General features: G+C 33.8%; 1 protein-coding gene and 1 pseudogene across 14 annotated transcripts in view; both read left to right on the top strand.

Moving 5' to 3' along the window:
• KIF2A (kinesin family member 2A) overlaps positions 1-21,859 on the top strand; it is a 68,320-nt gene that overhangs the window by 34,099 nt on the left and 12,362 nt on the right. For 4 of the 13 annotated variants that reach the window (XM_082457200.1, XM_082457205.1, XM_082457208.1 and 1 more), the window contains 14 exons: positions 6,341-6,395; positions 7,108-7,218; positions 7,394-7,516; positions 8,082-8,182; positions 9,954-10,049; positions 11,724-11,778; positions 12,169-12,331; positions 14,388-14,478; positions 14,578-14,641; positions 15,224-15,315; positions 15,680-15,822; positions 16,139-16,343; positions 17,082-17,192; positions 18,231-18,298. In XM_082457200.1, coding sequence (XP_082313326.1) covers positions 6,341-6,395; positions 7,108-7,218; positions 7,394-7,516; positions 8,082-8,182; positions 9,954-10,049; positions 11,724-11,778; positions 12,169-12,331; positions 14,388-14,478; positions 14,578-14,641; positions 15,224-15,315; positions 15,680-15,822; positions 16,139-16,343; positions 17,082-17,192; positions 18,231-18,298 — 1,478 coding nt within the window. Of the gene's footprint in view, positions 1-6,340; positions 6,396-6,750; positions 6,796-7,107; positions 7,219-7,393; positions 7,517-8,081; positions 8,183-9,953; positions 10,050-11,723; positions 11,779-12,168; positions 12,332-14,387; positions 14,479-14,577; positions 14,642-15,223; positions 15,316-15,679; positions 15,823-16,138; positions 16,344-17,081; positions 17,193-18,230; positions 18,299-21,357; positions 21,472-21,859 lie in introns of all 13 variants that reach the window. The other 9 variants (XM_082457201.1, XM_082457202.1, XM_082457210.1 and 6 more) reach the window with 7 other exon arrangements.
• LOC309658492 (poly(A) polymerase alpha pseudogene) lies at positions 848-4,509 on the top strand (annotated as a pseudogene). The gene has a single exon. The product of its transcript is annotated as a poly(A) polymerase alpha pseudogene (transcript).

The raw sequence follows: 21,859 nt of genomic DNA, 5'->3' as shown, positions 1-21,859 counted from the left end.
AAGACCCAATGCAGCCAAAAATAAATAAAATAAATTAATCAAAAATTCTTACTACATTGTTGATTTTATCTTCTACAAAGATTAATATGACATGACTTTAGCCCTATAGGAACTCACTATCTTGCAGGGAAGACATACATAAGCATCCACATATAATTTGATAGAAACTCAACAATATCAACAAAACCTTGTGCTTTTTAAACCATGCATATGACCATAAGACAGATTTTCAATTTATATAAATTCAACATATTGAGAGTCACTGCTTACAGGTCATTAGTTAGTTACCCCTTGTTAGTGGACTGTTTTTCACACTTGGCTTCACAACCTTGAAGGATCTTCATAGTTTATCCTTCTTGGAATGTCATTAGCAACCTTTGGTGTGCATTAGAATCACCTGGAAATTTTTTAGAATATATTGATTCCTAGACCCACTCACAGAGATTCAGTTTTATTTTATCTAAAAGGTGGCCCTGGGATTTCCCTGGTGGCGCAGTGGTTAAGAATCCACCTGCCAATGCAGGGGACACAGGTTCGAGCCCTGGTCTGGGAAGATCCCACGTGCCGCGGAGCAGCTAAGCCCGTGCGCCACAGCTACTGAGCCTACGCTCTAGAGCCCATGAGCCACAACTACTGAGCCCGTGTGCCACAACTACTGAAGCCCGCGTGCCTAGAGCCCATGCTGTACAACAAGAGAAGCCACCACAATGAGAAGCCCATGCACTGCAGCGAAGAGTAGCCCCCGCTCTCCGCAACTAGAGAAAGCCCGCCCGTGCACAGCAATGAAGACCCAATGCAGCCATAAAATAAATAGATAGATAGATAGATAGATCGATAGATAGATTTAAAAAAAAAAAAAGGGTGGCCCTAGCATCAACATTCTTTTAACAGTACCCATCTGATTTGAATGTGCAGTTAGCATTGAGACCCACGGCATTATTTGATAGCTTTTTTTTAGGTGAATAAAATAAAGTCTTGGTAAATAAATAATAGGACCAAAAACTTGCTGCCCTATCTATGCAGTGTTGAAGTCTTTGAAAGTCTAATGAAACCTTTTAGTAAAAACTGACAGTGTGCATTTCATAGTATTTTGATGTTTCAGTTTAACAATGGGCTGTAAGTTGTCTAAAACTAGTATTTTGTTATTTACGCCTGACATCCAGAGATGAAATGTATTACATGATTTTGGCAGGATAGCATGATGATTAAAAAACACACACTTTAATGAAATTACTTAATCCTTCTTTGCTTCACTTTCCTCATCTGTGAAACCAGAATAGCAATAATAATGATGTCATAGGGTTGTTGTGAAGATTAAATGGATTAATACATATAAGGTCCTTAGAACAGTGCCTGGCTCGTTTTCATTCCTGAATATTTTGGGGCAGTGGCGGGATACTCATATTAAAAAAACTTGAATATTGATGGCACTAGTGGTAGTTTATCAGAAGATAATTTTAGTTTTTCGTCATTTTTTCCCTTTTTTTCATTTAGTTTTATATTATTGTATGTCTACCTACTTATGTTTAATTAAAGGAAGCTGAGGCCATGTTAGGACGAAGGGGAAGGAGGAGAAGTGCTTAAACATCCCCCCACCCCGCCTCAGTGGATCTTGCCCAGGATGGCAGCGGTTTCGGGGGTGTGTGGGGGGGAGTGACTGGGCGGTGCCAGTGCAGGAGACGATGCCATTTCCAGTTACAACGCAGGGATCACCACAGACACAGCCGCCACAGAAGCACTGTGGCATTACCTCTCCCATCAGCTTAGCAGCCCCCAAGGAGACTGACTCCCTGCTTACACAGAAACTGAGACTCTGAAGCCCTCTGGCGTTTTTGAAGAGGAAGAGGACTTTAATTTTGGGAAAATTAAATAACCTGGTAAAAGAGTGGATATGAGAAATCAGTGAAAGCAAGACTCTTCCACAATCTGTAATTGAAAAGGTTGGTGGAAAAAGTTTTACATTTGGATCTTATAGATTAAGAGTATATACAGAAGGTGCCGATATTGATGTGTTGTGTGTTGCACCAAGACATGTTGATCGAAGTGACTTTTTCACCTCATTCTATGATAAGTTGAAATTACAGGAAGAAGTAAAAGATTTAAGAGCTGTTGAAGAGGCATTTGTACCAGTTATCAAACTGTGTTTTGATGGGATAGAGATTGATATTTTGTTTGCAAGATTAGCACTGCAGACTATTCCAGAAGACTTGGACTTAAGAGATGACAGTCTGCTTAAAAATTTAGATATAAGATGCACAGGAAGTCTTAACGGTTGCAGGGTAACTGATGAAATTTTACATCTAGTACCAAACATTGACAACTTCAGGTTAACCCTGAGAGCTATCAAACTGTGGGCCAAACGCCACAACATCTATTCCAATATATTAGGTTTCCTCGGTGGTGTTTCCTGGGCTATGCTAGTAGCAAGAACTTGCCAAAGTTATCCAAATGCAGTAGCATCAACTCTTGTACATAAATTTTTCTTGGTATTTTCTCAATGGGAATGGCCAAATCCAGTCCTATTGAAACAGCCTGAAGAATGCAATCTTAATTTGCCGGTATGGGACCCAAGGGTAAACCCCAGTGATAGGTACCATCTTATGCCTATAATTACACTACCATACCCACAACAGAACTCCACGTACAATGTGTCCGTTTCAACATGGACGGTCATGGTTGAGGAATTTAAACAAGGTCTTGCTATCACAGATGAAATTTTGCTGAGTAAGGCAGAGTGGTCCAAACTTTTTGAAGCTCCAACTTCTTTCAAAAGAACAAGTATTATATTGTACTTTAGGAAGTGCACCAACTGAAAAACAATGCCTAAAATGGGTGGGCTTGGTGGAATCAAAAATCCGAATCCTGGTTGGATGTTTGGAGAAGAATGAATTTATTACACTGGCTCATGTGAATCCCCAGACATTTCCAGCACCCAAAGAAAATCCTGACAAGAATTTTGCACAATGTGGGTGATTGGGTTAATGTTTAAAAAAACAGAAAACTCTGAAAATCTCAGTGTTGGTCTCACCTACGATATTCAGTCTTTATAGGCAAGCAATAAACAGCAAGATGTTTGAGGTGGACATGAAAATTGCTGCAGTGCATGTAAGAAGAAAGCAACTCCATCAACTACTGCCTAATCATGTGCTTCAGAAAAAGAAAAAGTGTTTAACAAAAGGTGTCAGGTTGACACCTCTGAATGGCAGCAGCCTCGACTTGTCTATGGACAGTGATAACAGCACGTCTCTGCCTTCACCTACCAGTGCTGTGAAGGCCAGTCCATTGAACAGTTCCGGCAGTTCTCAGGGCAGCAACAGTCCTGCTCCAGCTGTAACAGCAGCATCTGGGACCAGCATACAGGCTACTGAAGTTTCTGTGCCACAGGTAAATTCCAGTGAAAGCTCAGGGGGTACATCGGGTGAAAGCATTCCTCAGACTGCCACACAACCAGCCATTTCATCACCACCAAAGCCTACGGTCTCCAGAGTTGTTTCTTCAACACGTCTGGTAAACCCACCACCAAGACCTTCAGGAAATGCAGCAACAAAGACACCTAATCCTATAGTAGGAGTCAAGAGGACATTCTCACCTCATAAAGAAGAGAGTCCCAAGAAAACCAAAACAGAAGAGGATGAGACAAGTGAAGATGCTGTTTTGCTTTGAGTGGACATGATAAAACAGAAACAAAGGAACAACTTGATACAGAGACAAGTACAACTCAATCAGAAACCATTCAGAATGGGCTTCCCTGGTGGCGCAGTGGTTAAGAATCTGCCTGCCAATGCAGGGGGCACCAGTTCGAGCCCTGGTCCGGGAAGATCCCACATGCGCAGAGCAACTAAGCCCGTGTGCCACAACTACTGAGCCTGTGCTCTAGAGCCCGCGAGCCACAACTACTGAAGCCTGTGCGCCCATGTTCCGCAACAAGAGAAGCCACCGCAATGAGAAGCCCACGCACCGCAATGAAGAGTAGCCCCCGCTCACTGCAGCTAGAGAAAGCCTGTGCACAGCAACAAAGACCCAACGCAGCCAAAAATAAAAATAAATTTATTAAAAAAAAAAAAAAAAAAGGAAACCATTCAGACAGTGGCTTCTCTGTTGGCCTCTCAGAAAACATCCAGTACAGACCTTTCTGATATCCCTGCTCTCCCTGCAAATCCTATTCCTGTTATCAGGAATTCAGTAAAACTGAGATTGAATTGGTAAAAACAACCTCAGGGGTCCATAAACAATATCTGCCAACTCAACCTGTTGTCTTCAAATGCTAAAAAAGGAGAATGGAGGGTACAAGACCAGACATGACTGAAAATGGATTTAGGTTTTTTTTGTGACCTCCCTTACTGGGCTAATCAGCACTTGATCAGAAGTCCAGTTTAATATGTGAAGCCAGGAGTACTGTGATTATTGTGTTAGCAACAGTTGCATTAACTATTTCAAAAAATTTCTGCCTTTAAAAAAAAAAAAGCAAAAAACCTCAAGCTGTATTTGTATTCATAATTGACATCTGGACTGGGTTTATGTTTGCTGCATTGTTTGGAAAATTTGCAGTACAAGCTGGCATAAGAATTCCTTATTCTGATTATGCACTTTTATGTATTTTCTTTTTATTAGAAAGTAGAACTAATTTTAGATTTTCAGCTTGATAGATTTTCATTTTTTCCTGAAGAATTTCCTTTACCATTAGTTTTCAAATTGGATGCCATTGTGCAGTGGTGTACTGTTGTACTTCAGAGAAAGGATAAGAATACATCTAGTTCAGTCCCTATGAGGTAGCTGTAACCTTTAAAAATGAAATGTCAACTCTAGGGTATATATTTGACATTGAAAGAATAATTAGGAGATACTTCATTTTGATGGGGTCATGATTAAGAAATGCTATATTGGTTTTATTTATAGAATTGTTTAGAGTGCATACAAATCAGTGATCAGCCAGCGAATATTTTTCTTTGAGCTTGTTAAAGCTCCACATTCTTTTGCCTTCAGTATCTTGTCTTTGAAACAAAGGTTTTGCTCCCTCCCCGTTCTTTTTCTTTTCCCCTTTTTGCTTGTATGCATAAGGTAGGACTTCTTTCATAAAAAACAAAATGCCAGTATTTTCTTAAGCCATGATGTGAAACCAGTGACCACATGGCACAGAACACTAAATTTTGGTCCCATGGCTGAAATTTTAGGGTGACTAAAAATAATGCCTGTGAAACATGATATCTATCTTGGATGGCCATTTGATCTCTAAATATGAGGAATTTTGTACACTCCACAGAACTCCTGTCTGTAGTAAAGTTGATTTTCAATTTGAAACATGTGGGCAAAAAGGCATTTTCTCCAAGAATTTTAAACAAATTTTTATTTTTAAATGGTTGACTAAAATTTGTTAGTAAATTTTACATGTAGAAACATTTAAAAATCATTTCTAGCAAGCACTTGACATCTAGTCAGCTCGCTACTCCTTTTTTCATTTTGTTTTATCCTATCAATAAATAATTCCACATAAGTAAGCAGCAGAGCATTCATCTTTACAGAATATGAGGGATGCCAGATGTTAAGCTTAGTTATTCTTTCTTAATCTGGACAAAGCAAACCTAACAGATTTTTCTGGTGAGCATGTTTATGAATCCTCCATTGTGCTCCGTTCTATCACACGTGCATTTTTCATGTTAAACTGCAATTACTTAAACTCTTCCCCATCCTTCTAAATTAATTTTCCAAAGTTGGAGTGTAGTCTTTTCCCCCTTAGACTATGCATTAATTGCGGCTTTCTTTTCACCATACTTTGTAATGTCTAGTATACAGTACTTCTACGTCCCACATCTTTGCTCTGCACAGTCACCTTGCCCTTCCTCCTACCACCTAAGAAGAAAAGATGGTCAGACTAACAGGTGAAGTCTACAAGGTGTCTGTGTGTTCTGTGTAGCTTCAGAGTTAGATTGAAATTGCCAGGTACAGATTTAGTCTTGTCATTTTGTTTACACATTGGGGAAAAATAATTCAGTTTATTAAACATTTCATGTAACTGCACCCAAGTTTTGCCAAGCTGGGAACTTGGACCTTTTCTGTGTAGTGACTTTTTAATTCTAGTTTTCATAACTTGGAGATCAGACTGTTGCTTTCGCATAATGTACGTAGTGTCTCGTGACTGGAGTTTGCTTTGTTTTATAGTATCTGTACTCCTTGTATTTTTCAAGAGCTATTTTGTGAGCAGATGATGTATTTCTCCATTGAAACCACAATAAAAAAAAAACAGCAAAAAAATAGATAAATAAAAATAAAGGAAGCTGATTATGATAGACATATATATGAGGAGTAAAGAGAGAAAGTAAAATGAACATTTTCTCTTTTATAGAATCGACGGACTGTGGCTTCTATTAAGAATGATCCTCCTCCAAGAGATAATAGAGGTAAAAATGTACCTATTAATTTTGCCTATTGCCCTGACAAGGTAAATCAAAAGTAAATATTACCCTTGACATTATTATTCATTTAAACTTTACATGGCTAATTTTAAGATTGATATCATCTTGATTTCCCAACACAATAATGTCAGTGGAATAAAGAAAATGATTTATAAAGGTATGTGATGAATGTGAAACTCCATGATATATGCCATTTTGAGGTGTCTTATTTACCCAATAATTTTTCAGATTTGAGGAGAGTATTATGAGAAAGAAACGAATGGGGAAGTAGTCGGTTAATTGATTTCACAAGGGTAAATTTAATCATTGTGACATTTTTACATTATTTTCTGGCTTACAAACTTTCAAAAAGTGTCATGGGTAACTTTGAAGACAAGTCAAACAGGTATCAATTGCAGTTAATTTCAGGTGTCTCATATGTTTTCAGCTAGGTGATATAAAGCACAGTTAATTTCTTTTCTACTCTTCAGAATGGTCAGCAGTTCAGAATGGTCATTTCTCATAGGGATGTTTCCTCTGTATGTATGGATGGTGAGGCAGGACAGGTGTAGGTATTAGAGGAAAGAATGGAGGTAGAGGGAAAGCCCTGCACTTTCAGCACTATTCTTTGAGTCTTGTGAAAATTTATATTTCTTTGTAAAATGTGATATTTATATTTAACTTAATATTGCTTTTTCCACTTTTGTAACATCCACAGTGGGAAATTCTCTGTTGAGGATTTGCATATTTGACAAGCAAAGAGTGGGATTTAGAACAAAAGGAGGGTTGAAGGACTTTTACGTTTTTACTTGCTGTATTTCTGAATTGTGTAAGTTTTTCAAAATGAGAATGTGTATAAAATCTGTATTTTGCACACTTACTTTTTAAAAATTATTATTTAAAATCAAGCTTGGCTTTGGTTTTTATAAATTATTCAGATTGAGTTTTGTTTATTGAACAGAATTGATTATTACGTATATTTTAAAATTTTGTTTCACTTTCAGTGGTTGGTTCTGCACGTGCGCGGCCTAGTCAACTTCCTGAACAGTCTTCCTCTGCACAACAGAATGGTAGTGTTTCAGATATATCTCCAGTTCAAGCTGCAAAAAAGGAATTTGGACCCCCTTGTATGTAAATCATGTATCAAGGATTCAGTCATTTTAGGCATACATGTATTTTCTCTTGGTCAACTTTATAAGTCCCCAAATTGCAAACTTAATTGCAGATTTTATTTTTACCATTGTGGAAAATTTTTTTTGTTGTTAGTTTAGTCTGTTAATTGGGTTTTTAAATGTATGTTTTGGAGGAAACAATTTATAAATATAAAACTATAACAATGTTTCAGTTGCTTTGAATTTAAAATTATGGCCAGATAATTTTGACAGATGTTATAAAAGAAATTCTTATGCTTCTTGATCCTTTCCAATTCAAAGATCTTTGATTCTAAACCAAGAGATGACATGTATCAATATGTCAGAGTCATTTTTCATGACTCTTATTTGTATATTGTCCTGTTCCTAGCTTTGTTAAAGCAGCTCATAAGTAAAGTTCACATATTTGTCATAGGCATGTTTTGTCACTGTGTACCTTTTTTTAGTGTGTGTGGTAAAATTTCATACATAAAATTTTTGTGTATAAGTATGGTACTCTAAAAAGAAAACTAGGCTTCTACAGCTCATCTGTTTCTTCCAGCACGTAGAAAATCTAATTGTGTGAAAGAAGTAGAGAAATTGCAAGAAAAACGGGAAAAAAGGAGACTACAACAGCAAGAACTTAGAGAAAAAAGAGCCCAGGTTTGTAACAGAAACATATTTTGTTTATGCACCAACCAAAGATTAGACTGTGTCAGTGAAAGTGATTGGCTTATGAAAAAATAATTGAGGCATTCATTTAAAGATTTCAATATAGTTCCTTAAATTGATATTGAGGAATAATATAAACTCTTGGGGAAATAAGTTATCATAACAGATTTTTTACTACATAAATCTTTCAAGTTTTAGTGGGTACGTGTTAGTCCTAAAGCTTGTTCCTTTTTGAATAGTAAGCCAGTGTGTTACAGAATTCTAATGGATGTATAACATCGAGAATAATAGGATTTTGGCTTTTTAAAAAGGACTAAAAATACATTCAGAAAAACATCAAGTTAAGGTATATGGTTATACTGTCCATTTTATTGTTTTTCCATGGTTAATAAGTTCAGCATATCACAATGAAAGGGTGGAAATTCGTTGTGTGTTGATTTATACTAGATGTTGAGAGTATCTCTGATGTGCCCCTCTTCTCACATTTCCTTTAGATAGTAGCAAAACTTTACTAGCAATGGAAAAGTTGCATAGAAGACTGGTCTTTTATCTCTCTACAGGTCTTCACATATTAGAAATTCTGCTATTGTACAAATAATTCCTGCATTGTGCTTGTATTGTATCTATTATATTCTCAGAACTTGTTTCCTGTAATAAAATATCAGGATTGTTTCCTTATTTAGGAGTATGTTCAAATGCCCTTAATCATAAAGATGTTGTGTTGTGGAATTGTGGAATCAGTATAATATTCAACCTGAATAAATCAACTTATATCTGAAAGTGACCTGAGAATGACCAGTTGGGTTTTGAAATGAATAATGCTTGTATCTACTGATACTTAGTACAGATGCCACCTGGTGTTTCCTGTGGGTACTTCATAATATTTTTACATCTCTTTGTGACCTCTTCTTTACATTCTGCTTCTCAGTTGACATAGTTGGTGTTATTTCCCAAAAGGTTAATTGAAAGTATGTTACATTAACAGTTTTGAAATTTCGTTGTACTCAAAGCAAGTCTGCATATAGTATATGGGGAAAAGAACCTGACCTAAAATGTTTAATAATTTATACTCATAGCTAGGAGAGGCTGTTAACTGTTGCTCTTTGTATCTTAATCTGAATTTTCTCAGTTTTGAAGCAAAAAAGTAAATTGTAGTTAGCATGCAGTAATTTGAATTTTAAAGATTTAAAAAATTATCTTGGCTTTGGATTCCTTTAAATTCTATGTCCTATTGATTTGGGGCTGTATTATACCATGCCTTAGTTTTTTTTAGAGAGTCAGTAATAATAGGAAGTGAACATAGATGAATCCATAGTTCTACTTTGCTGAAACACTGAATTAGGAATTGGGAAGAAGAATCTGATTAAATGTATTTTTCTAAGAATTTCAGCTTTTCTAGAGTTCTTTATTGATGTTTAGGATGAGCACTGTTTTTGTTTTGCTCAATTTTCTAGGATAATTAAGGTATACGTATAACATATTTGAAATAGGTCAAAGGTGGCTTTAATAAGGAGTATTTGGTTTGGAGTTAACAGAATGCATGTTGACTAACAGAATTGTGTTTTTAATATGAAAGTGATTCCTAGGCATACTATTAATCTTGAACTCTGAAACTATATCACATCTCAGGTTTGAGTTTGGGCTTGGCTGTTACAAATGACAAAACCTATTTAATTTTAATTTTCAAACCATATATAACAAACGCAACAAATACTACAGTATTGTAATTATAATAAATGATGAATTCTCTGTCTTCTTACAGGATGTTGATGCTACAAACCCAAATTATGAAATTATGTGTATGATCAGAGACTTTAGAGGAAGTTTGGATTATAGACCATTAACAACAGCAGATCCTGTAAGATTCTTTGTAAACAGTTGCTCTGGAACTTTTTATGCTGTAAATAAAAACATGTTTGATACCCCCTAAGTTAATACTGGATTTAGCTCTGTAATTTTTTCTCTCTTTATGGGTACTCCTTCTCCATATTTTGAGAAGATCAAGAAACCATTGGGAATTCCCTGGCGGTCCAGTGGTTAGGACTCTGAGCTCTTACTGCCAAAGGCTCGGGTTCAGTCGCTGGTCTGGGAACTAAGATCCCACAAGCCACATGATGCATCCGAAGAAAGAAAGAAAGAAAGAAAGAAACCACCCACACTTACCCTTATTTTCTCATTATTTCCCATAATTTGATATGTTAGACATGCTTCTCACAAAGATAATCCACTTCAAAGCAAAGCCTCTGTGTCCTTGGTAGGACAGAGCAACAGTCAAGGATGATGTCAGAAGACCCAGTTTCCTTTCTGACCGTCACTTATACTTTTATCTCAATCCCAAGTTTGTTTCCTCTTGGCTTGGGCTGTAGATCCCACCATCATTCCAACTTACTACTAATTAATTTGTTATTTTTAAATAATTGTTACTCTGGCTTTTAACAATAAGTGATGGTTGTTGAGGACTGCTGTAAACCAGAAATCTAGTGCTTGAAGAATGTTCTGCTGTCTTATGCAACTCCTTTCCTATTGAAGAATGGGAATTTGTTGGACAGGGAATACTTTTGTGAGTAATTTGTATTTATGAAAAATAATCCATCTGATTATTAATAATAATTAATAATCCTAGTGTATACAGAATACATTATAGAATGTAATGCCTGTGTTAAGGCAGGTGTACTACATACGATTTAATAGAGTAGTTCATAACATTTGCATCTCATATATTTTACTCCTTGCTACCCTTTCATTTGTTTAACCTACATCTGAGCTCATACTTTACGACAGTGACTGGAAAACTTTTTCTGAAAAGGGCCTGATATTTTTGGCTTTGAACCATATGGTCTTTGTTACAACTACTCAATTCTGCCTTTGTAGTGTGAAAAGCAGCCATAGACAATACATAAATGAATAGGTATGGCTGTTTCAGTAAAACTTTACAAAAGTGGGTAATGGCTTGGATTAGGCTTTCAGGCTGTACTTTGCCAATTCCTGCTTTATATTAAATATCATAAGAAGGCAAGTATTGGGAACATTAATTTTATGAAAAAATATTAATGTCTAAGAATTGGCATATTATAAAATTATTCAAATTATTTTGGCCAGTAATCTTCTGAGAACTGTGTTTCTTGTCTACAGCTAGTTATCTTTGCCAACAATTTTCCCTATAATCTATCTGAAAATATGCCACTTGGTAGGAAATTTTACTTTTGTTGTATACAGCACATCTTGAAGTGAATAAGGTAGCTTATTAACGTGAACCTATTGCTACTAAGAGTGGTAGTGTCCTCTACAAAGTTATTTCCTAGTGGTTTACCAAATGACAAAATAAGCGAGTTTCCATTATACTTAGAATTTTTGAAATAATTGTGTCTGATGACTATTAAAATTTCTGCAAGCTAATTTGTTTTTTAAGCTTACTTATCCTATCTATGCTATGCATAAATTTCTAAAACCTCGGGAGGAAATATTGCATAATTAACTTTTCAGTGTTTTATATACCACTGATAATCACTGGAAAAAAATATTTTATTTCTAGATTGATGAACATAGGATATGTGTTTGTGTAAGAAAACGACCACTCAATAAAAAAGGTATGCTTATTGAGCTCTAATCAAGGGTTGATTTTTGACCTGTTTGCAATTTATTTTGTTAATAGCAGAAATCAAATTGGTTTGGAAGAGTTAAACGTAAATCATTTCATTTGTACATAACCATTATGCAGATTTCTATGGTTAGGTCTGTTGATGTGTTACTGCTCTAAGAATCTTTGCCATTCCTGGCTTTACAGAAATCTTGATTTTTCTTTTTTTTTTTTTACTTTGTTGTTGAAATATTGTTTACTTGAATGGCGTATTTATGGGATATTTATATTTACAGGACTTACTGCTTTTATCGAAATTCTTACTACTTAAAATAATTTTTGTGCATTAATTCAAATACTGTGAAAATTACTGGGCACTGATTTTCATTTATTCTTTTAGAAACTCAAATGAAAGATCTTGATGTAATCACAATCCCTAGTAAAGATGTTGTGATGGTACATGAACCAAAACAAAAAGTAGATTTAACAAGGTACCTAGAAAACCAAACATTTCGTTTTGATTATGCCTTTGATGACTCTGCTCCTAATGAAATGGTTTACAGGTAGGTAAATTTGTTTTAAATCAGAATTTTGTTCTTATACTGTGTGTTCACCACCACCACTGAAACTTACGTTGATCTTGGCATATCTCTCCAGAGGTGTAATATCCTTTTCTTTCCCCCTGAGTTTAAACAAATAAGAATATTTAATAAACACGATAATGAATTTTAACACTTGTTTTCTTTAATGCTCCCCAAATCAGTTTTCATTAATGATTAACTTATACACTATATAACACACCATATGTATGGATAAGAAATTTCTAGAAAACATTTTCTGTACCTCTAGAGATGGGATGTGGCTATTTTTTGCCTTTTGATCTCTGCAGTAGTGAAGAAATTTGAAATAACTGTTACACATCAGTCACTTATTTGTCTAAATCTTTATTTAGCACGTATGGCCACTTAAGGAAAAAAAAGTTCTGTAAATCTACTTGCATTTCCCTAGTTTTATCATCTCTAAGCTTTGGAATAGTTTTAGTACATGAAATTCTTGTATGTTCACATGTTCAACTTACAAACAACTCAAACTTACATGTATTGTGCATTGATATCCCACATTTTTATCCAAATTTAGATTTTTATACATAGTTTGTAAACATTTACTTCTCATTATCTAACAGGTCAGTTTTAGCAGCATTGTTGTTTCAGTCTATATTAAATTGTCTCGGCAGTTACTTGAATGCTATGTTTCATTGCCCTTTTATTTTATAAATTTGACTGGAAAACAAAGTTAAAGGGTTAATAAGAATCCTAAGAATTGAAGATGTTATAAATGAGATAAGACCAACTCCACTGGTCTTAAGCCAGTAAACTGGGAGTTCAGCTGTAAAAAAAGAGGACAAAACTAAAGAACATGTGAATGCTAGATAGAGGTATTGTGAAAAATTGTGTATTTTTTACCTTTTTGAGAACTGAGTCCTGTCCTCCCCCCTCACTCCCTTCTCTGCTTCCACTCCTGACTCATAAAATATGTCTGTCTGACTTTTATAATCATTTTCAAGAAATCACTATAAATAAAAGTATGTTTCTGTGTATGTGCTAGATTTAGTAAACATTTTGTGTTTCACCCTGTATTTATGCTTCTTAATTTTACCAATATTGATTCTCTCCCCTTTCTCTTATCCTTAACTTTTATGGATTGAGAAGTTAGGCTTTTTTTTTTGTCTGATCACTCTTCAGACTCATTTCCAGTTCTTTCTGATTAGAACTTTTTTCTGCTCCTTTTGTTCTATACTTTCTACAGTTGTGCCTTACAAAAAAAAAATCAATAGAGCTGTATAAAGTGTTCTACATGTATTCTTTTGAAGCCTATGCAAAAAGTAAATTTGTTTTCTATCATGCTTTTAGGGCTCTGCTCAATGAAGTATTTTTTTGTCCCTCCCTACCTTTTTATTTTAACTCCAGCAATGATTATACCAATACATAATATTTGGGCATCCTTTTCCTGAATCAAGATTATCAACTCAGAATTCATTGTCTTATAAGCATAACTTATATTTACTTACTCACATTCAAGGAAATTTTACCACTTTTATACTTGTTTAGATAATGTTTTTGTACTTTTTTTCCCCTCTAGCTTTTCTGTATTGAGATTACCACTCTTGATTCTGTTTCTGTTGAAACCTTTGATACTTTTTTTGGGTTGGGTTGGGGTTTTTAGTTTTGGTTTTAGTTTTCATATCTGTCCTACTTGTCTGGCTGCTATTACCATATTTTGTTGTTATTTTTTAAAACTTTCCTACTGTCTTCTATATATTATGTCTTTAGCTCAGTTACTATCAGGTTTTTTTTCCCTGTCCATTATTATTGTGGCCATTGTCTATTTCGGAATTATTGCTTGAAAATATGCTTTAAAGAGCTTTAAGCAATTCTAGGACATGGATATTTAAAATTTTAACTCAGTGGGGTCAGTTGTGGCCTCGCAGTTGATCCCACTGATTTGTTAAAAATCTTGTTGTAAGATTTGCTTATAATAACACTTGATATTAGTTTTATTGCTTATTTGTTTAATTTAAATATTAACTGTATGTTCTGACTGGTGCATTTTATTTTTAAGGTTTACAGCTAGACCACTAGTGGAAACTATATTTGAAAGGGGAATGGCTACATGCTTTGCTTATGGGCAGACTGGAAGTGGAAAGACTCATGTAAGTAATTCATTACAGTTACATCCTGGTATGAAGCCAGTTTATTTTCCTTATATATTAATTCTAAGACCTAAATTCTATTTTCTTTTTAACATATAGACAATGGGAGGTGACTTTTCAGGAAAGAACCAAGACTGTTCTAAAGGAATTTATGCATTAGCAGGTAACTCCCCTTTTTGCATATCATATATAATATTCTTCTTAAATATTATTCAGGTGGCTTGGAAATAAGATTTGGGAGTATTGTCCAGAATTTTAAGGGTAACTAATGCTATACTTACTATATATTGTGTCAGTTTTAGATTAGTGGACCGTTTTGAAAAGAACTGTGCTTTGGGGGCAAAAATCTTGATTATGTTTGTGTTGTAATCTGGCACGTTGTTGGAGCTTAGTGTTTGTTGTTGAATAACTGCTTTGTGAAAAGTTTCCATTTGGTATGATTATGAAAGTAACCTTATTATGACCGCCTATAATTTTATGCTATTTATAAAGATAAGTAGTAGCATTCTCTTCTTGGATATGAAGGAGAGTGGCCTCTAAACTTTAAATGTAGAAAAACTATTACTACTTTTTTTTTTGGAAAATTAATATCCACTTTAATCTTCATTTTTATTATTGATACTATCATTCTAGGTAAACATTAGTTGATTTGAATTGCTTTTTAAAAACAGAAAATTTGAATTGCTTTTTAAAAACAATATTTGTTGCATCTTAATAAATTTTCTCCATATGAAATTATTGACAGCTCGAGATGTTTTTTTAATGCTAAAGAAGCCAAACTATAAGAAGTTAGAACTTCAAGTGTATGCAACCTTTTTTGAAATTTATAGTGGTAAGGTAAGTGGAAACTTAAAAAAAAATTTTGTTTTTTAGTTCTTTAAATTGTGGTTAAAAAATGCATAACATAAAATTTACCATTCTAACCATTTTTAAGTGTAGAAGTTCAGCAACATTCACACTGTTGGGCAGTCATTGCCACCGCATAATTGTTACATGTATTTGGAATATTTTGTTAAAGTTCTGTGTATGAGATTTTTAAAAATTCCCTTTGAAACTCTTTAACTTCAGTATCGATCATTATTATTCTAATAACATTATTACTAGAATTCTCTGAAATAATTTTCAGACTCTGAATGACTCATTTTTATAGAACTATTCTTTTTTTATTTTTAAAGCTAGCTTTCTTTCTTTTTTTTTTTAGGTTTTTGACTTGCTAAACAGGAAAACAAAATTAAGAGTGCTCGAAGATGGAAAACAGCAGGTTCAAGTGGTGGGATTACAGGAACGGGAGGTCAAATGTGTTGAAGATGTACTGAAACTCATTGACATAGGCAACAGTTGCAGGTAGCTCTCATTTTAATTAAGAAAGCGAAACAGTTTCATGATCAGTTTTATATACTTTGCATATAACAAAAGCAAAGCAAGGATGTTATTCAACGCATTTTGGACATAAATATCATTATTCATAAAAACTTTTGAAGTATGCCAGATTAAATTGTAGTAATCTGGTTATGTTTGTGTTGTTAATTCAGAATGTCTCTTTTGTATTTAAATAATAAAAACTGAATAGTTTTTTCTTTCTTTTTTTAATGAAAATATTGTGGTTTGCACATATAAATTGAACTTTTTACATATCAGAATGTTCTTAATTACATTGTAGAACATCCGGTCAAACATCTGCAAATGCACATTCATCTCGGAGCCATGCAGTGTTTCAGATTATTCTTAGAAGGAAAGGAAAACTACATGGCAAATTTTCTCTCATCGATTTGGCTGGAAATGAAAGAGGAGCTGATACTTCCAGTGCAGACAGGCAAACTAGGCTTGAAGGTGCTGAAATTAATAAAAGCCTTTTAGCACTCAAGGTAAATAAAGTGCATTTAATTGTGAAAAGTCTTTTACTTTTGACTTCATTTTTGTTTACTCAGTTACAAAATTATAGTATTTGTTTTTTCTAATAAGTAAGAGAGGTTATCAAAATTAGTTGCTTATGTTTGCAGTTATAGATTTATATTGTACCCAGAAATTTTCTTTGCACACATTATTTATTCTTTTTAAGGTAGATAAAGATCTGTTAGTTAGCAGGCCAATTCCTACGCTGCTTAGGGAGATTCCAGAGGGCCTTAATCATTAATCAGTCTTTTTTCTTGAAGGAGGGCAAGAAACCACAAAACTGAGCTAAGAAAGTTTCTCAGAAAAATGTGGAATGGCTTTCAAAAAGGCCACTATTATATATCTTCCTTGACTAGCAAAGCAAAGAAAGCATTCTATTTTTTTCTTTTGTAGTACCACTTTAAAAGTTTAACTTTTTACAGTTATCCTACTGCTTGTTACTTCTAAACACTAATCATAGTCTCCAGAAGAATCTTTTGGAATTAATAAAGTAGTCTTTTGGATTGGGTTTTTTTTGTTTTCCAAATTTCATTTTCTTGAATTAGGATTTATGGGAACATTTCTACTATGCTGTAAACCTGTTAATAGAATTTTCAGAGCTGATTAGATCTTAAATGTTAGGGTTATGGTAAGAGATGTTTTAAATATGTTCATTACGATTACTCTTTATAAGAAGTAAAATCTGTGAAATTTGCTTTCTTAATTTTCAGGAGTGCATCAGAGCCTTAGGTAGAAATAAACCTCATACTCCTTTCCGAGCAAGTAAACTCACTCAGGTGTTAAGAGATTCATTCATAGGTGAAAACTCTCGTACCTGTATGGTAAGTTTGTTTGTTTGTTTGTTTTGTTTTAATCTTAAATGAATAATTATGTAGTATATATGGAAAAATTAAAAAAAATATTAATGACAGTCATTTAAAGTCTATTGTGAGAGATATAGTGATACTTGAAAATGTGGTCCCTGCCAGTCTGATAGGATTATATTGTAGTTATAATGCATTCTACTAATTCCAACATCTGAGTCTTCTTGAGATTGGTTTTCATTGATTTCTGTTTTCCTTGCATATTGGTCACACTTTTCTATTTCTTCATATATCTAGAATTTTGGATTATATAATTTTCATTATGAATGAATATTTTATGGACACTCTGGATTCTGTTATGTTCTTCTAAAGATTATTGATTTTGTTATTGTTGCTGTTATTTTAGCTGGAAGTTAACTTAGCTGAACTCCAAACTCTTGCCCCCCCAGCTGTGGGCATCAGCTGACCTTGAAATCTCTGTTTAGCTCTTTTAGACTTAGCTATGTTTCTTGCAGTCAACCTTGTGTGTACTCTTAGTTCAGGGGTCAGCCAGAGATTTGGGTAGTATAAATATATATGTAGAATATGAGTTTCTTCCTCTGTGGTTATTTCTCTTCTGGGACAAACTTCACTTCCCAGCTGCTATGGTGCCTACCTCCAAACTCCATCCTTTAGTTTAACCAGTGAAACTCCAGATTTCTATTGAAGTTTTAGTTGTCCTGTGTGACAGCAGCAGAGTTTGCCCTTAGGCAAAAAAAGTTATCAAAAGTAGGGGCGGACAGTCACTCAATGTTACTCCCTTCTTCTAGGTGTTGACCTCCATTTTCTGCCTGATATTTGATCATTTTGTGGTGCCGTCAGAGTTGTTTATATTTTAACTGGAGTTTATAATTATTCTTTGATTATGGGTATGAGATAGTGAATTATCTTGGAGCTAAGGTATCATTAATAACTCTTTTTTTAGATGACCATATTAAAATTAGACCTGACTGAGCCATATGTCAGTATTGTCATCATTTGTAACATTTTCTTTACCTTTGCATTTTTCCCCCATAGATTGCCACAATCTCTCCAGGCATGGCATCCTGTGAAAATACTCTCAATACATTAAGATATGCAAATAGGTATGAAAAATGGTTATTTATTTTGAAGTTTGAAGGGAATAGAACAATATATGGTTTGATTTAATATCTGATAGGGTAAATCTTACTGCACTGTTCTTTACATTTTCAAAAAAAATTTGCATGTTATTCATTGAAATGATGTCTAGAATCATTTTGTCATATTCTAAAAATAATTGGAAATGTGTTGTGTAATTTGGGAAGACATATTTTTAGTAGAATAGGTCTTATAATCATAGAACATGATTATATTTTTCCATTAACCAAGTTATATTTCATAATATTTTACTATATTTAAATCATGAAAATTCTTATTATTATATTAAGACTCAAAAGTAAGTGAGTATCAGGAGCCAGCCCGTATTTCTTAAATTGTTTTGCATATGCCGAAAATTATTTCTGATAATCTTAAATATTATACATGGGGAAGCTAGGGTTTAAGTAGTGATAGCACAGTTCTTTCTGGTGTTCTGTATGGGTTACATTTTATTATTTACGGCAATAGTGTTACAAACTTTAATAGACCACTGCATTATTACAAATGAGAGGACAAAAAGCGTTACACACTATTAAAGCAATTTATTCCTTATAGTCACAAAATGCCCTTGGAATTTTGGATTGTAATAGGCCTGTTTATATTTGTTCCAGAGATTTGTTCCCATTGCTCTTGTTTTGAATGACTATATATATAGTTTTAAATTTGTATTATCACATACTGCATTTGTGATTTTAACCTAGAGATAAAATTCCTCTTTGTATTCCATTTCTAGTGTGGAGAATCTCTTAATTTTGCTAAACATGAGTATTTGTACTATTTTTTTGTTTTAATCACTATGGAAATTTTATTTTTAATCTTTCATTAAAGTATGAAATACATACGCATACAGAAAAGTACCCAAAACACAAGTGAATAATTTAATGAATATTTAGAAAGTGAAAATTCCTGTCATCAGACCAGGAAATAAAACATTTCCAGTCCCCCAGAAAATTCCCCATGTGTCCCTTTCTGATCACGAATCCTGAATAGCATGCCTAAATCCATTAATTTCTACCCCGAGGTAGCCATTGTCCTGACTTTTGTGGAATACATTTCTCAATTTTCTTTCTCTGTTTTTAAAAATAGTTTTACTACCTATGAATGTATCCCTGAACAATATAGGTAGCTATATTTGAACTTCACATAAATGAGATCATACACTTTGTTCTTTTGTATTTTGCTTTTGCTTCAACTAAAGAGATTTTTTAAAATCATCAATAAAAACTGTTGGAAAGTATAAAATTATTGACCTTTCGTAAAGATATTAAAAATAATATCTTTTAAAAATAATTGAACTTTATTTTTAAATTTAATACCCTTTAAACTTTGAATTATAAGATTCTAGCTATGAACCTTTATAGTACTTTTAATCATTCTTTGTAGTGAACAATTTTGGGGTTTTTTTCATTAATTTAAAATGCTTCTTGTTTCAGAATTGTTCATGGGAGAGATGAGGAACAGCTTAGTGTTGTAAAATGATTGCCATGTTGTAGAATTAAAACCCTCCATGTCTTTAGACTTCTGGCTGCAAAGGAATCCCCCTAATGTGAAAATGCTGTATCTGGTTATTCCTCTAGTTCATTTAGGTCCAAGTAAAATATTTTAATTTATTATCATGTAATGTGATTCATTTGCAACCATTACTAACCATCTAGGACAAATAATTCTGTCTTTTATTTCCATATCTCTAGGAATAAAGATTTTCAACCTCATTTGATAGCTCATTTGAGGAATATAATTCCTGCATATAGAATAGTTTAGGTTGGGCAAGAGAGCTTTGAATAGAGGAAAAATGTGTGCTTAGGGGCTAATAGGTATCTAAATTAGGAGATTCTGAAAGAATAAGTAATGGGGTTGGGAGTAAAAAGAGTTATTAAGTCAGTATTAGAAATTTAGGTTTGTCAGCACGTGTGTAAATAAGCTTTCCAAAAGGATAAAGGCAAAGGAATCTGGTATTGAACCTTTGAGAGTAGATATTACCAATAGGTCAAAGAAGGATTCTAAGTAAAAGAAATTATTAGTTTGATCTATATGACATTTTTGATGTATAACAATAGTAATTTCATTTAGTTTAACCTAAGAGAAGTAATGAGAAAAACAGAGAATATGGTTAGTATACTGAAGTGTTTAAACATAAGGTTTGTACTCACAGCTAGGTTTGAACCTCAGTTATGCCACATTCTCACTGAATGAACTTGGGTAAGATACTTTATTGCTCTGAACCTATTTCTCATCTGTAAAGTGGTGATAATATCACAATATTGTAATGATTAAATAACATAATGTCTAAAAAATATTAATCATAATATCTGATATATAGGAAGTAATTAATAAATATTGCCTACTGTTATGAAATGGGATTGGCCTAAAGAGGACATAGGGAGTCACAAAAATTGGGTCATAAAAGCCATGATTTAGTTAAATATAACTGTTAGAGACATTAGCAAAAGCAATTTAAATTCCATTGCTAAAGGATTTTTTTCACCATGGTTCGTCACCTGAATCACCAAACACAGAAAATTATCTGAGTGACTGTTTTCTCAGTTTGTTCAAGGATTGCTTTATAGCTAATACCATTCTAGGTGCATAGGAAAGAAGTTAATTCATTATAAGTGGTGTATGCCATTAGGACTTAATTCTCTTGTGTCCTGTTTGAAAAGACTGCAAGCGTGTTGAGGACTCATTAATGCTAATAAAATATTCATGGTATTGACTACACAAGGAAATTAGACATGAGTGGTCATGTAGCTAAATACAGGGCATTTCAAATTTAGGTGATGGACTCGTTAAACTTCTAGAAAGATCATGAGAAAAGGAAGGACTATGGAGTAGGGAGTCAATAGAACAGAGGGGTTCAAAAGCCTCTTCACATTGATTATTTTTAAGATTGTGTAAATACATTGTCATAACAACGTTGACCCTTTTCTAAACAAATTAAACTGAGTACTAAATGCAAACTTGAAATGTGCATTGCTGTCTTTACAAGAGCATTTTCTTTTAATTTGTTACTGTTTTGGTGCTGCAGAGTAAAGGAGTTTGGAATTAGTCCATCAGACATTCCCTTCTCACAGGGTAGTGGCAGTCGCCCTGATCTATCTCCTTCTTATGAGTATGACGACTTTTCTCCTTCAATTACCAGGTCTACTTCATTCTATACATAAGATGTTTATTTTAATAGTTTCTTTTGGATTGTGCTATGTATAGATGTTTTATAGCTTTTACTTTCATAGCATATACTTCTTTTGTCCTGAGCCATTTTATTTTTCATTTTCATTTTGTTTGGCAGGTGGTGGTTATACTGCATGATCTTCATTTTTATGTACTTTATTAATTTGCTTTAAAATGTTGATTTAGAATTCAGGCATCCTTTTCCCCTCATATTTTTAAGGATGATGTCATCTTTGCATATTTACCATTGAAGGATAAACTGTCTTATTTAAAATGAAAAGTTTACATTCTTTCTGTCTGCAAGGAAATCACAAGGCTCCTCTTGACTTAAAAAGTGTACCCTCTCCCAAATATATAAA

Source organism: Balaenoptera physalus (assembly GCF_965194825.1).
Source record: "Balaenoptera physalus genome assembly, chromosome: 3".
Classification (NCBI taxonomy): domain Eukaryota; kingdom Metazoa; phylum Chordata; class Mammalia; order Artiodactyla; family Balaenopteridae; genus Balaenoptera; species Balaenoptera physalus.
The sequence above is the reverse complement of the archived record's forward strand: the minus strand, read 5'-3'. Positions and strand labels throughout refer to the sequence as shown.